The 15,808-nt window shown below is 43.5% G+C and overlaps 1 protein-coding gene across 1 annotated transcript in view; it reads left to right on the top strand.

Moving 5' to 3' along the window:
* The window catches only part of LOC145357821 (nuclear GTPase SLIP-GC-like), a 133,948-nt gene that overhangs the window by 105,855 nt on the left and 12,285 nt on the right, over positions 1–15,808 (top strand). Inside the window, exons 16-17 of the mRNA XM_080211343.1 lie at positions 961–1,111; positions 12,942–13,050. Of these exons, the coding sequence (XP_080067469.1) occupies positions 961–1,111; positions 12,942–13,050 (260 nt within the window). The remainder of the gene's footprint in view (positions 1–960; positions 1,112–12,941; positions 13,051–15,808) is intronic.

The raw sequence follows: 15,808 nt of genomic DNA, 5'->3' as shown, positions 1-15,808 counted from the left end.
TTTAGTTCCTGGTTCCAGATAATCCCCAAATAGGTCCTCTTTCCTAGTCTTGCCTATTTTGTTTGTCCCAATGTGGATAACAACAGCTGGATCCTTTCCCTTCCACTCCAATATCCTTTCAAGTCAGTCAGAGATGACCCTCACCCTGGCATGGAGCAGGCAGTAAATATGCAGGACTCTCGATAATACCAAAGCCAGCGTTGGCAAAGTGCAAATGCCTTCAAGGATTGTGGGAGTGGAAGAGATCGTGAAGGGATTTGAAGACAAGAATGAGAATTTCAAAATTGTGGTATTTCCAGAGTAAAAACCAATGTGATTTAGTGAGCATATAGTTTACAGTAAATGGCCTTGATGTGAATTCAGATCCAGGCAGCATGGCTGTGAATGAATTAAAATTCCTGGAAAGTGCTGAAAGTTGTTGTGAAATGGAAGGCACTGTCTGAAAAGGTGGTGGAAGCAGATTCAAAAGTGATTTTCACAAATGAAATGAATAAATAAATGAAGGGAGAAAGAGGAAAAGAATGGATCCAATTGGATAGCTCTGAAAGAGGCTGGCAAGACATGATAGACCACATGTTCTCCTCCTGTGCTATCTTATCATTCTATAATATCAGAGTTAACCCGAACCCAAGTTTGGGATTTTTGAAGCAATCTCATTTGATGAGACCCTGATGTACTGCTCCTGATCATAATGAGATGATTTAAAGTACTTGAAGAGACAGAAATTTGCCTTGGCCTAGGCTGTCCTGCTGGACAACAGGCTACTAACTGCAAATAAGCACTTTACCTCCTCCCTTTCCCCTTAACTCCCCTCCTCTGATATAAGGGTAGCCCAAATGGCCCAGGTGTTTGTACTATGTGTGAAGATGCAAGAACTGAGAAAATTGTAAATGCTAAATATAGTATGGAGTGAAGGATTAGACTTCCTAACAATTTCTTTTATCTTACTTGGTTCAATAGGCTCAACAGAGGTAGAAGGGTTTCAATGAAAGGACAATTGAATGGTATTAAATTAACTCTGACAAACATGATAGATAAGCCCCTTCAAACCAAATCTGCAGCAGAAAATGCACAGGCTTGGAAATGTCGACAGAATTTCATGACAACTGAGGTAAGTGATGGTAATATTGTCCTGTCTGTAATGTACAGGGTATTTGTTATGATCAACAATATTGAAGCCCATTGAACACAATGGTCAGGGGCAGCATCACTATGGCATTGGCTGAATGACAGCAAACAGCCATGATGAGCAGTTGGTTTTTTTAACTGGGGAAGTCTGTGGGCGTCAGTGTGAGGATCACTATTATTCTTGGCATATATCAATGACCCCACACGAACAGGACACAATTTCAAAATTTACAGATGACACAAAACTCGGAAGTTTAGTGATACAAAAGGTGACGTATGCTTAAGGGCACAGGACATACTTGATGAGTACATTGTATCAGCGTTATTTGAGGAGGATTTGATTTGACTTGATTTATTATTGTCACATGTATTAGTATACAGTAAAAAGTATTGTTTCTTGCGCTCTACAGACAAAACATACTGTACACAGAGAAGGGGAGGCAAGGGTGCAGAATATAGTGTTACAGTCATAGCTAGGGTATAGAGAAAGATCAACTTAATGCAAGGTAAGTGCATTCAAAATCTGATGGCATCAGGAAAGAAGCTGTTCTTGAGCTGGTTAGTACTTGACTTTAGACTTTTGTATCTTTTTCCCGATGGAAGAAAGTGGGAGTGTGTGTCTGGGGTACGTGGGTCCTTGATTATGCTGGCTGCTTTTCTGAGGCAGCAGGAAATATAGACAGAGTCAATGGGTGGGAGGCTGGCTTGCATGATGGACTGGGCTTCGTTCACAACCCTTTGTAGTTTCTTGCAGGTTTGGACATAGCAGGAGCCTTACCAAGCTGTGATATAATCAGAAAAAATGCTTTCTATGGTGCACCTGTAAAAGTTGATGAGAGTTGTAGTGGACATGCCAAATTTCCTTAGCCTCCTGAGAAAGTAGAGGCATTGGTGGGCTTCCCTAACGATAACATCAGCATGCGGGGACCAGGACTGGATGTTGGTGATCTTGACACCTAGAAATTTGAAGCTCCACTTTGTCCCCCATTGATGTAGGCAGGGACATGTTCTCCACTACGCTTCCTGCAGTCGACTTTCTCCTTCATTTTGTTGACATTGAAGGAGAGATTATTGTTGTCGCACAATTTCACCAGATTCTCTGTCTCTTTCCTGTACTCTGTACTCTGTCATTGTTTGAGATCCGATCCACTACTTTGGCGTCATCAGCAAACTTGAAAATCGATTTGGAGGGGAATTTGGCCATATAATCATAGGTGTATAAGCAGTATAGTAGGGGGCTGAGAACACTGGTGTTGAGGGTAATCGTGGAGGAAATGTTGTTGCCTATCCTTACTGATTGCAGTCTGTGGATTAGGAAGTCTAGGATCCAGTCGGAGAGGGAGGAGGATAGTGCTAGGCTGCAAGAAAATATTGGTAGGTGGAATGGGTGAATGCAGTGAAGTGCTAAGTTTTGTTAAGAAGAACAAGAACATAGAACATTACAGCGTAGTACAGGCCCTTCAGCCCTCGATGTTGCACCGGCCTGTGAAAACCAATCTAAAGCCCATCTAACCTACACTATTCCAATATCATCCATATGTTTATCCAATGACCATTTAAATGCCCTTAATGTTAGCGAGTCCACTACTGTTGCAGGCAGGGCACTCCAAGCCCTTACTACTCCCTGAGTAAAGAACCTACCTCTGACATCTGTCCTTTATCTATCACCCCTCAATTTAAAGCTATGTCCCCTCATGTTAGCCATCACCATCCGAGGAAAAACTAACCACTCTATCTAATCCTCTGATTCTCTTGTATGCTTCAATTAAGTCACCTCTTGACCTTCTTCTTTCTAACGAAAACAGCTTCAAGTCCCTCAGCCTTTCCTCATAAGACCTTCCCACCATACCAGGCAACATCCTAGTAAATCTCCTCTGCACCCTTTCCAATGTTTCCACATCCTTCTTATAATACGGCAACCAGAACTATACACAATACTCCAAGTGCGGCCTCACCAGAGTTTTGTACAGTTGCAACTTGACCTCACGGCTCCGAAACTCAATCCCTCTACCAATAAAAGCTAACACACTGTACGCCTTCTTAACAACCCTATCAACCTGGGTGCCAACTTTCAGGAATCTATGCACATGTACACCAAGATCTCTCTGTTCATCCACACTACCAAATATCTTACCATTAGCCCAGTATTTTGTATTCCTGTTACTCTTTCCAAAGTGAATCATCTCACACGTTTCCACATTAAACTCCATTTGCCACCTCTCAGCCCAGCTCTGCAGCTTATCTATGTCCCTCTGTAACCTGCAACATCCTTCCACACTGTCCACAACTCCAAAAACTTTAGTGTCAACGGCAAAGTTACTAACCCATCCTTCTACGCCCTCATCCAGATCATTTATAAAAATGACAAACAGCAGTGGCCCCAAAACAGATCCCTGCGGTACACTACTAGTAACTGAACTCCAGGATGAACATTTCCCATCAACCACCACCCTCTGTCTTCTTACAGCTAACCAATTCCTGATCCAAACTGCTAAATCACCCTCAATCCCATGCTTTCATATTTTCTGCAATAGCCTATCGTGGGGAAGCTTATCAAACGCTTTACTGAAATCCATATACACCAGATCAACTGCTTTACCCTCACCCACGTCTTTGGTCACCTTCTCAAAAAACTCAATAAGGTTTGTGAGGCATGATTTACTCTTCACAAAACTGTATTGGCTATCCCTAATCAAATTATTCCTTTCTAGATGATTATAAATCCTGTCTCTTATAATCCTTTCCAGAACTCAGGGTTGTCTCTACTCCCCTTCTTGAACAAGGGGACAACATTTGCTACCCACCAGTCTTCTGGCACTATTCCTGTAGTATGACTATTTCTGTAGATTATGACGACATGAAGATCAAAGCCAAAGGCTCTGCAATCTCCTCCCTAGCTTCCCAGAGAATCCTAGGATAAATCCCATCCAGCCCAGGGGAGTTATCTATTTTCACACTTTCCAGCATTGCTAACACCTCCTCCTTATGAACCTCAATCCCATCTAGTCTAAAAGCCTGTATCTCAGCATTCTTCTCAACAACATTGTCTTTTTCCTGTGTGAATACTGATGAAAAATATTCATTTAATGCTTCTCCCGTCTCTTCGAATTCCATGCACAACTTCCCATTACTGTCCCTGACTGGCCCTAATCTTACCTGAATCATTCTTTTATTCCTAACATACCTATAGAAAGCTTTAGGGTTTTCCTTGATCCTACCTGCCAAAGACTTCTCATGTCCCTCCTGGCTCTTCTTAGCTCTCTCTTTAGGTCCTCCCTGGCTAACTTGTAACTCTCAAGTGCCCTAACTGAGCCTTCATGTCTCATCTTTACATAAGATTCCTTTTTTCTCTTCACAAGCAATTCAACTTCTTTATTAAACCATGGTTCCCTCACTCAACCACTTCCTCCCTGCCTGACAGGTACATATTTATCAAGGACACGCAGTAGCTGCTCCTTCAACAAGCTCCACATTTCAACTGTGCCCATCCCCTGCAGTTTCCTACTCCAACCTATGTATCCTAAATCTTGCCTAATGGCATCATAATTTCCTTTCTTCCAGCTATAACTCTTGCCCTGTGGTATATACCTATCTCTTTCCATCACTAAAGTAAATGTAACCAAATTGTGGTCCTGTCACCAAAATGCTCACCTACCTCCAAATCTAACACCTGGTCTGGTTCATTACCCAGTACCAAATCCAATGTGGCCTCACCTCTTGTTGGCCTATCTACATACTGTGTCAGGAAACCTTCCTGCACACATTGGACAAAAACTGACCCATCTAAAGTACTCGAACTATCGCGTTTCCAGTCAATATTTGTAAAATTAAAATCCCCCATAACAACTACCCTGTTACTTTTGCTCCTATCCAGAATCATCTTTGCAATCCTTTCTTCAACATCTCCGGAACTTTTCGGAGGCCGTTAGAAAACTCCCAACAGGGTGACCTCTCCTTTCCTGTTTCTAACCTCAGCCCATACTACCTCAGTAGATGAGTCCTCATCAACCGTCCTTTCTGCCACCGTAAAACTATCCCTGACTAACAATGTCACACCTCCCGCTCTTTTACCACCTTCCCTGATCTTACTGAAACATCTAAACCCCAGAACCTGCAACAACCGTTCCTGTCCCTGCTCTATCCATGTCTCCAAAATGGCCACAACATTGAAGTCCCAGGTACCAATCCATTGCTGCAAGTTCACCCACCTCATTCCAGGTGCTCCTGGTGTTGAAGTAGACACACTTCAAACCACCTTCCTGCCTGCCGGTACACTCCTGCAACCTTGAAACCTTATTCATGACCTCATTACTCTCAATCTCCTGTATACTGGAGCAATTCAGGTTCCCATCCCCCTGCTGAATTAGTGTAAACCCTCCTGAAGAACATTAGCAAACTTACCCCCCACCCCCCGGATATTGGTACCCCTCTGGTTCAGGTGTAGACCATCCTGTTTGTAGAGGTCCCACTCACCCCAAAATAAGTCCCAATTATCCAGGTATCTGAATCCCTCCCTCCTGCACCATCCCTGTAGCCACGTGTTCAACTGCTCTCTCTTCTTATTCCTCACCTCGCTAGCACGTGGCACAGGCAACAAACCAGAGTTAACAACTCTGTTTGTTCTGGCTCTAAGCTTCCATCCTAACTCCCTGAATTTCTGCCTTACATTCCCATCCCTTTTCCTACCTATGTCGTTGGTGCCTATGTGGATCACGACTTGGGGCTAGTCCCCCTCCCCCTTAAGGATCCCGAAAACACGATCTGAGACATCACAGACCCCGGCACCTGGGAAACAACACACCAACCGCGAGTCTCTCTCGTTCCCACAGAATCTCCTATCTGTCGTCCTAACTATGGAGCCCCCAATGACTAATGCTCCACTCCTCTCCCCCCTTCCCTTCTGAGCAACAGGGGCAGACTCTGTGCTAGAGATCTGTACCCCATGGCTTACCCCAGTAAGTCGTCACCCCCCAACAGTGTCCAAAATGGTATACTTGTTATACAGAGGAATGGTCACAGGGGATCACTGCACTGACTGCTTCTTACCCTTTCTAACAGTCACCCAAGTATCTTCATTTCTAGGAATAACTACCCCCCTGTAGCTTTTATCTATAACTGTCTCTGCCTCCCAAATGATCCTGAGTTCATCCAGTTCCAGCTCCAGTTCCCTAACACGGATTTTAAGGAGCTGGAATTGGGTGCACTTCCTGCAGGTGTACTCAGCTGGGACACTAATGGTGTCCCTCATCTCAAACATCCCACAGGAGGAACATTGCACTGCCAGCCCTGCTAACTTCCCTTACTAAGAAACAAAAGAGAACAAAAAGCTTACCTGATTTCCCTCCAGTGGTGTAAGGTTAGAGGAGGTGGGTGGGTGGCCCTACAGATGTAAGATCTCGGGTTTACCAAACACCCAACTTATATACCTGGAGGGAAAAAAAAAGAAGAGGCAATATAAAATAAAGCATATAAAACAAAATGGGGAGCAGGAGCAGAGATTGCTGATGTATATGTGCATGTGTCATGGCAGATGGTAGAAAAGATTTAGAATGTGGTTAAATAGGCCAATGGAATCCTGGGATTTAGAGATTGAATTATAGATTACAAACACAAGGAAGTTATAAAACACTGCTTCCGCCTCAGTTGATATATTGCGATTAGTTCTAGGCATTACACTTCAGGAAGAATGTGAAAGCATGAGGAAGGATTTCCATTTCCGTATTTCTCGCACCCCCCTAAGGGGTTGCAGAGGCCACATTAAAGGTCATAAGCTCCCCCTCCCATGAGGCAACAATGGCCACAGGGGAGGAGACAGGCCAGTCTGGAGGTGCTGATGGGACAGCCCTCACCCATTGGATCAATGCTGTCAAACTGTGTGTAGCAGACAGTGAGCCAGAACATACTTTAGCAGTGAATTTGAGTGGGCCCAGGATGGTTGTGCACAGCTAGAGGCCAGCACAGAAGGTTTCATATTAGTTTCAGTATTGAAGTGGGGTTACGTTTGAAAATAGTCTGTGAAACACTGCTTTATAGAGGGCACAGAAAGAGTTACAAGCACAGTCCCAGGAAGGAGCAAATTCAGTTACAAGGATTGATTGGCGAAGCTGTTTTTAGAGAAGAGCAGATTGAGAAGAAATTTCATTTAGATGTTTGAAATCAGGAGGGGTTAAAAACAAAATACTGCAGTGCTGGAAATCTGAAATAAAAACAGAAAACGCTGGAAAATCCTCTTCAGAGCTGAAGAAATCATACCAACTCAAATCTTGGCAGGATTTTCCAGCCATTCCCACCAATTCTGCCAATGACGACCCTCCTCATTATGGTTTCCACAGCTGTGGGACGAGCAAGCCATGTAAAATGCTGTAGTCATCGTCAGGACTAGAAAATCTGACCAGCAGCTCGGTGGGGGTGAGAGGGAGAGAACATTTGAAGTTTACAAGGAAAGGAAGTTGCTCTGACAGAGAGCTAACACTGGTAATAAATAAGAGTTGACATCAGAAAATGTTTAATTTTCATTTGATCAGGAGCTTTGCCCACTACACCTTCTCGAGGGCATTTAGAGATGTCATGAAATGTCAGCCTACCAGCAATGCCCACAACCCATGAAACAAAAAATAAATATAAAAATAAGTTTCTAGCTATGAGTCCAGTGTTTCTGAGACAGTGGTAAACATTTTGAATGTGTAATTATTTGATGTAGCATGTTGTTCTATCCCAATGTACAATGTGATGATAACAGGCTGTTGCAATATCTTCCCAACCTATATATGTATAGGTGTTTTTTATGTTTCTGTAGAATATTTAAAATTCAGCTTCATTATACAGACAGTCAGTGTGTCTGGGAAACATTTAGCTTGGATGCTGGGATTGTAGATAATTACTCATTTTAGCCATGTAGTGTTTACTTAGGATAGAGCTAATGGATTTTTATTTGTAGATGGAGTTTTCCCCTGGGGTTTTCAATTAATTTGGTTGACAGTTGATATGATAATATGGTTAATGGAAAGAGCTAGGTCTGGAACAGAGAGAAACAGCCTTTCAGTTCCGACTGGGATTTGTTTGAAGACAGAGCTACTCTCTCTTCACAAAATCACTGACAGGTTCAAGACTGTCCACATTCATTTTAGCAAATATAATAGGTACATGAAGAGAAAGAGGTCGGTGATGTCAAATGTAGGTCCCCTACAGGCAGAAACGGGGAATGTATAATAGAGAACAAAGAAATGACTGAAGAACTGAATACATAAATTGGTTCTGTCTTCACAAAACGGGACACAAATCAGATACCAGAAATGTTGGAGAATTCAAGATTTAGTGAGAGGGAAAAACTGAGGGAGATCAATATTAGTAGAGAAATGGTGTGGGAAAATTGATGGGACTAAAGGTGGATAAATCACTGGTGGTCATCTTCCAGGATTCTATAGATTCTGGAACAGTCTTTCAGATTGAAGAGTAGTTAATATCATTCCAATATTCAAAAAGGAAAGTGGAGAGAAAACAGGGAATTATAGACCAGTAAGCCTAACATCGGCAGTGGGGAAAAGTCTCAAATTCTCAAATCCATTATCAAGGACTTTATAGTGGAGCATTTAGAAATCAGTGGCAGGATCAGACAGAGTCAGCATGGATTTATGAAGGGGAAATCGTGCTTGACAAATCTGTTGGAATTCTTTGAAGATGTAACTGGTAGAGTTGACAAGGGGGAACCAGCCGATGAGGTACCTTTGGACTTTCAGAAAGTGTTTGACAAAGTCCCACACGAGAGATTATCGTGCAAGATTAAAGCACGTGGGATTGGGGTAAGTGTATTGAGATGGATAGAAAACTGGCTGGCACAGAGGAAACAAAGAGTAGGAATTAGTGGATCCTTTTCAAATTTGCAGGCAGTCGGAGCCACAGGGATCAGCACTAGGACCTGACAATATATATTAATGATTTATATGAGGGAACAAAATGTAACATCTTGAAGTTTGCAGACGATACTAAGTTGGGTGGAAGGGTGAACTATGACAAGGATTCAGAGATCCTTCAGTATGACAGGTTGGGTGAGTGGGCAAATCAATGGCAGATGCAGTATAATTTGGATAAATGTGAGGTTATTCACTTTGGAAGCAAAAACAAGAAGGCAGAATGGCTGTAAACTGAGAGAAGGGAGAGTGCAGAGGGTGTCCTTGCGCACAAGTCACTGAAGGTAAGCGTGCAGGTGCAGCAGGCGGTAAAGAAGGTAAATAGTCTGTTGGCCTTCATTGTGAGAGGTTTCAAGTACAGGAGCAGGGATGTGTTGTTACAATTAGACAGGGGCCTTGGTGAGGCCAAGAATATTGTGTGCAGTTTTGGTCTCCTTTTCTGAAGAAGGATGTTCTTACTCTTGAGGGAGTGCAGTGAAGGTTTACCAGGCTGATTCCAGGGATGGCAGAACTGATGTATGAGGAGAGATTGACTAGGTTAGAATTGTTTTCACTGGAGTTCAGATGAATGAAGGGGGATCTCATAGTGATTTATAAAATTCCAATAGGGTTAGACAGGGTAGATGCAGGAAGGAAGTTCCCAATGCTGGGCGTGTTCAGAACTAGAGGTCACAGTCTGAGGACATAAAGTGGACCATTTAGGAAGGAGTTAAGGAGACATTTCTTAGAAACATAGAAAAACTACAGCACAACACAGGCCCTTCGGCCCACAAAGTTCTGCCAAACATGTCCCTACCTTAGAGATTACTAGACTTACCTATAACCCTCTATCTTACTAAGTTCCATGTATTTATCTAGAAGTCTCTTAAAAGACCCTATCGAATCCGCCTCCCACCACCATTGCTGGCAACCCATTCCACACACCCACCACTCTCTGAGTGAAAAACCTACCCCTGACATCTCCTCTGTACCTACTCCCCAGCACCTGAAACCTGTGTCCTCTTGTGGCAACCATTTCAGCCCTGGGAAATAGCCTCTGAGAATCCACTCGATCAATACCTCTCAACATCATATACACCTCTATCAGGTCACCCCTCATCCTTCGTCTCTTCAAGGAAAAAGGCAGATGGACTTCAACGTGGATAAATGTGTAGTGGTCCATTTTGGCAGGACCAATGGGATGAACGAGTACACTATCAAAGGCAGGAGTCTTAGCAGTGTTGAAGAGCAGAAGGATCTTGGGGTCCGGGTCCACAGGACTCTTAAATCGGCCTCGCAGGTGGAGGATGTGGTCAAGAAGGCGTATGGTGTACTGGCCTTCATTAATCAAGGGATTGAGTTTAGGAATCGGGAGGTAATGCTGCAACTTTATAAGACCCTTGTCAGACCCCACTTGGAGTACTGTGCGCAGTTCTGGTCACCTCACTATAGGAAGGACGTAGAAGCTATTGAAAGGGTACAGAGGAGATTTACAAGGATGTTGCCTGGATTGGGAGGCATGCCTTATGAAGATAGGTTGAGGGAGCTGGGACTCTTCTCCCTGGAGAGACGAAGGTTGAGAGGTGACCTGATAGAGGTTTATAAAATGTTGAGAGGAATAGATAGGGTGGATTCTCAGAGGCTATTTCCCCGGGTTGAAATGGTCGCTACGAGAGCACACAGATTTAAGGTGCAGGTAAGCAAGTACAGAGGTGATGTTAGGGGTAAGTTTTTCACTCAGAGGGTGGTGAGTGAATGGAATCGGCTGCTGTCGGTGGTGGTGGAGGCGAACTCGCTGGGGTCTTTTAAAAGACTTCTGGATGAGTATATGGGATTTAATGGGATTGGGGGTTATAGATAGGTCTATGGATTGGTAGGTGTTGATGTGATCGGCGCAACTTGTGGGCCGAAGGGCCTGTTTGTGCTGTGGTGTTCTATGTTCTATGTTAAAAAAGGCCGAGCTCCCTCAATCTATCCTCATAAGGCATGCTCCCCAATCCAGGCAACATCCTTGTAAATCTCCTCTGCACCCTTTCTATTCCTTCACCAAACAAGTGGTGAGTCCGTGGAATTCATTACTTCAGGAAGTAGTTGACGCCAAAACATTGAATGTATTCAAGAAGCGGCTAGATATTACACTTGGGTCAAACGGGATCAAAGGTCATGGGGTGAAAGCAGGATTAGGCTGTTGAGTTGGATGATCAGCCATGATCGTGATGAATGGTGAAACAGGTGTGAAGCGCTAAATTGCCTCCTCCTGCTCTAATGTTTCCATATTTCCATATTTATTCATGCTAATTGTACTTAAAGTGGCATTTTAAGTCTGCGAGACAAATGTTGCTTATTTGGAATTGAAACAGTGATAAGTTAGAAATTTTAAAGCTTTTTAAACTTTGTTCAGCTGTTAATTGGTAAGCTGAATCTTTTGTTAGAGTTATATTTAAACTGTGATATTAAATAAAGTTTGTTTTACTATAAAAAGATTCCTAATTTGTCAGTGGAATTATTTCTGGAGAGTAATATCCTATCCTCACATTTATGCCAAAATAGAAAAGTTGTTGGGGTCTAGTCTGACTTCCTAATGTAAAGTGGGGTTCAGGTTCTGGTTCAGGACCCCAACAGTAACTGGAGTGATACAGCAGAGAAGATCATTCCCACTGGACACTGATTGGGTTCACAGCAGAAAGTTGCTTATTTTAAACTATTAAACTGGGAATTGTTCAAACATTTTCTTCCCAGACATTTCCTTTGTACCAGAGAGTTTAAATGCATACTTACCTCTGCCTGTTCCTTTCATATGAAACCAGCTTAGAATGGAAGCACAGCTCTATATTAGGCCATCAAAAATGGGGTACCGATCAGCCTGGAGTTTTGACCTTGTCTCAGGATGCTTTTAATTAGCGTAAATCCACAACAAGCTGGACACTGAGACCGGAATTCTCCAGCCATTCACGTCCTGCCACTGCTGCTAGCGAGAATGGAGAATTTCCCCCTTCACTGTAGTGGGACCGGAGAATCCCAGCTACAGACAAGATTGGAGAATACTGGCTCTGAGTCCCTACAATAACCTGGGCAGAGGCTGGCACTGTCACTCCCAGATCATTAGGATTACTTTGAATAGCTCTTCTCTGGTTATTAATATTAACCAATACATTAGCCCAATTAGCTCAATCCATCACGCAAATCACTGAGTCTGTCTACACTTCCCGCTGCCTCAGCAAAGCAGCCAGCATAGTGAAGGAACGCACGCACCCCGGACATCTTCTTTTCTACCTTCTTCCGTGGGGAAAAAAATGCAAAAAGTCTGATGTCAAGTGCCAACCAACTCAAGAACAGCGTCTTCCCTGCTGCTGTCAGATTTTTGAACGGACCTACCTCGCGTTGAGTTAATCTTTCTGTATACTCTAGCTATGACTGTGACACTACATTCTGCACTCTCTCGTTTCCTTCTTTATGAACATATTTGTCTGTACAGCGCACAAGAAACAATACTTTTCACTGTATACTAATGCAAGTGACAATAATTAATCAAATCAAAGTAACTCTTGCACAGACTCAGGCTTGTGAAAACATCCCGTTGCAGTCAATGATAGAACAGGGTTCTGCCTCCTCTCTGCAGCAATGGCAGTTGTCCAGCAAGCTTACACTGGCAGAATGACACAGAAGCTAGGAGGGACTAGAAGTGCCCAAGGTGCGTGCTAGCCTTAGAGTTTTAATGCAATGTCTGAAAAATAATATCACATTGAATGGAACCCATGTCATTGTTGACAAAATTGTGGGCCGAAGGGCCTGTTTGTGCTGTAGTGTTCTATGTTCTAAAATCAAACAAGAACTTTGAAGTGTTTGCACATTTACAACTAACTGGCAATGTCTTTCACCTTGGAGGATATACAATGTGATTTTAATGATTTTGAAATCTTTTTGCAGCTGAATGGACTATTCAACGACCTTGAGAGGCAGATAATTGAATGCAAGCCGCACATTTATAAAGCAGCTATTTTGGCTGTTCAAAGTTCAATGAAACCAGCATATGAAGGTACTGTCTGTTTCTGATAAGTTGCCATGCCAACACTGACACAGTTTGTAAATATGATGTGATACAGGTAGCTAGGAACTGACACTGGTACAGGTGTGCAGTGTGTTACAGCATCAATGACTACCTCCAGTGGAGGAAACTAACCATCACCCCATCACCCCCATGACATTCAGTGCCATTATTGAATGTATTCAAGAGGTGGCTGGATATAACACTTGGAGCAATTGGGATCAAAGGTTATAGGGAGAAAGCATGATTAGGCTATTGAGTTGGACAATCAGCCATGATCGTAATAAATGGCAAAGTAGGCTGGCAGGCCAAATAGCCTGCTCCTGTTCCTATCTTCTATATTTCTATTACTATCGCTGAATCTCCCATTATCAAATGGTTACCATTAAGCAGAAACCAAGTGCAAGTTAGTGGCTGGGAATTCTGCAGGGAGTAACTCACCTCCTGACCTCCCAAAGCCTGTCCACCAGCTACAAGACCCAAGTCAGAAGTGTGATGGAAAACTCTCCACTTGCTTGGATGAGTGCAGCTCCAATAACACTCAAGGACAAAGCAGCCCACTTGATTGGCACCCCATCCACTCGTTTCCTCCACCACTGATCAGAGAGGCAATACAAGACGTACTGCAGGAACTCACTGGGGCTCTTAAGGCAGGAACATTGAAACCCATGACCTTTATCACTTGCAAGGAAAAGGGCAGCAGGTGTATGGGAACACCACGCTCTACTTGCCTGTGTGAGTGCAGCTCCAATAACACTCAAGGAAATCAACATCATCTCAATTCCTTAAACATAGCACCATGTGGATGCACAGTGGCTACAGTGTGTGCCATCAACAAGATGCACTGTAGCAACTCACCAAGGAATCTTTTGACAGCACCTTCCAAACCTGTGATCTGTCTAAGGACAGTAGATGGATGGGAATACTATGGGGGGAATTTCCCCATGCCACTCATCATGGGGGTGGGGGTTATTTTCTGGTCTTGGGGCATGTGTGGTCAGAAAATATGTCCTATCTCTCCATTCACACACCATGCTGACTTAAGACCATATCACCATTCCTTCACTATTACTGAATCCAAATCCTAAAAATTATTTCTTAACTCCACTGAGGGTGTATCTACATAACATGGAACATGAAAAATGGCTGAGGCGTTGAACAGGTATTTTGTGTCAGTCTTCACAGTGGAAGGTCACAGTGAATAACAAGACAAAAATTGATGACAGGAAGGCTATGGCAGGTGAGGACCTAGAAACTATCATTATCACAAAAGAGGTAGTGTTGGGCAAGTTAATGGGGCTAAAAGTAGACAAGTCTCCTGGTCCTGATGGAATGCATCCCAGGATACTAAAAGAGATGGCAGGAGAAATAGCAAATGCACAAGTGGTAATTTACCAAAATTCACTGGACTCTGGGGTGGTTCCCATAGATTGGAGAACAGCAAATGTGATGCCACTGTTTAAAAATGGAGGTAGACAAAAGGCAGATAACTATAGGCTAGTTAGTTTAACTTCTGTAGCAGGGAAAATGCTTGAATCTATCATCGAGGAAGAAATAGCGAGACATCTGGATATAACTTGTCCCATTGGGAAGATGCAGCATGGGTTCATAAAGGGAAGGTCATGTTTGACTAATTTGGTGGTATTCTTTGAGAACATTACATGCGCAGCGGACAATGGGGAACCTGTGGATGTGGTGTATCTGGATTTCCACATAGGGCGGCACGGTAGCACAGTGGTTAGCACTGCTGCTTCACAGCTCCAGGGTCCTGGGTTCGATTCCCAGCTCGGGTCACTGTCTGTGTGGAGTTTGCACATTCTCCTCGTGTCTGTGTGGGTTTCCTCGGTGTACTCCAGCTTCCTCCCACAGTCCAAAGATGCGCGGGTTAGGTTGATTGGTCATGCTAAGAAATTGCCCCTTAGTGTCCAGGGATGTGTAGGTTAGAGGGATTAGTGGGTATAATATGTAGGGATATGGGGGTAGGGCCTGGGTGGGATTGTGTTCAGTGCAGACTCGATGGGCCGAAGGGCCTCTTTCTGCACTGTAGGGTTCTATAGAACATAGAACATTACAGCGCAGAACAGGCCCTTCGGCTCACGATGTTGCGCCGACCAGTTAAAAAACAATGACCCACTAATCTAAACCAATCCCTTTTCGTCCATAAACCTATCCACGGATCTCTTAAACGCCCCCAAACTATGATCTATGATACTTCCAGATAGCATTTGACAAGGTGCCACATCAAGGATTGCGACGTAAGATAAAGGTACACAGTGTTACAGGTAATGTATTAGCAAGGATAGAGGATTGGTTAACTAACAGAAAGCAAAGAGTGGGAGTAAATGGGTGTTTTTCTGGTTGGTGATCAGTGACTAGTGGTGTGTCTCAGGGATCAGTGTTGGGACCGCAACTGTTTACGATTTACATCGAAGATTTGGAGTTGGGGACAAAGTTAATGTGTCAAAATTCACGGATGACACTAAGATGAGTGGCAGAGCAAAGTGTGCAGAGGATGCTGAAAGTCTACAAAGGGATATAGATAGTCTAAGTGAGTGGGTGAGGGTCTGGCAGATGGAGTACAATGTTGGTAAATGTGAGGTCATCCAGTTTGGTAGGAATAACAGCAAAATGGACTATTATTTAAATGGTAAAAAATTGCAGCATGCTGCTGTGCAGAGGGACCTGGGTGTCCTTGTGCAAGAATCTCAAGGAGTTGGTTTGCAGATGCAGCAGGTAATTAAGAAAGCAA

The sequence above is a fragment of the Carcharhinus amblyrhynchos genome, chromosome 24, assembly GCF_965287045.1.
Source record: "Carcharhinus amblyrhynchos chromosome 24, sCarAmb.v2.hapA, whole genome shotgun sequence".
Classification (NCBI taxonomy): Eukaryota; Metazoa; Chordata; class Chondrichthyes; order Carcharhiniformes; family Carcharhinidae; genus Carcharhinus; species Carcharhinus amblyrhynchos.
This window is presented reverse-complemented; position numbering and strand designations above follow the sequence as displayed.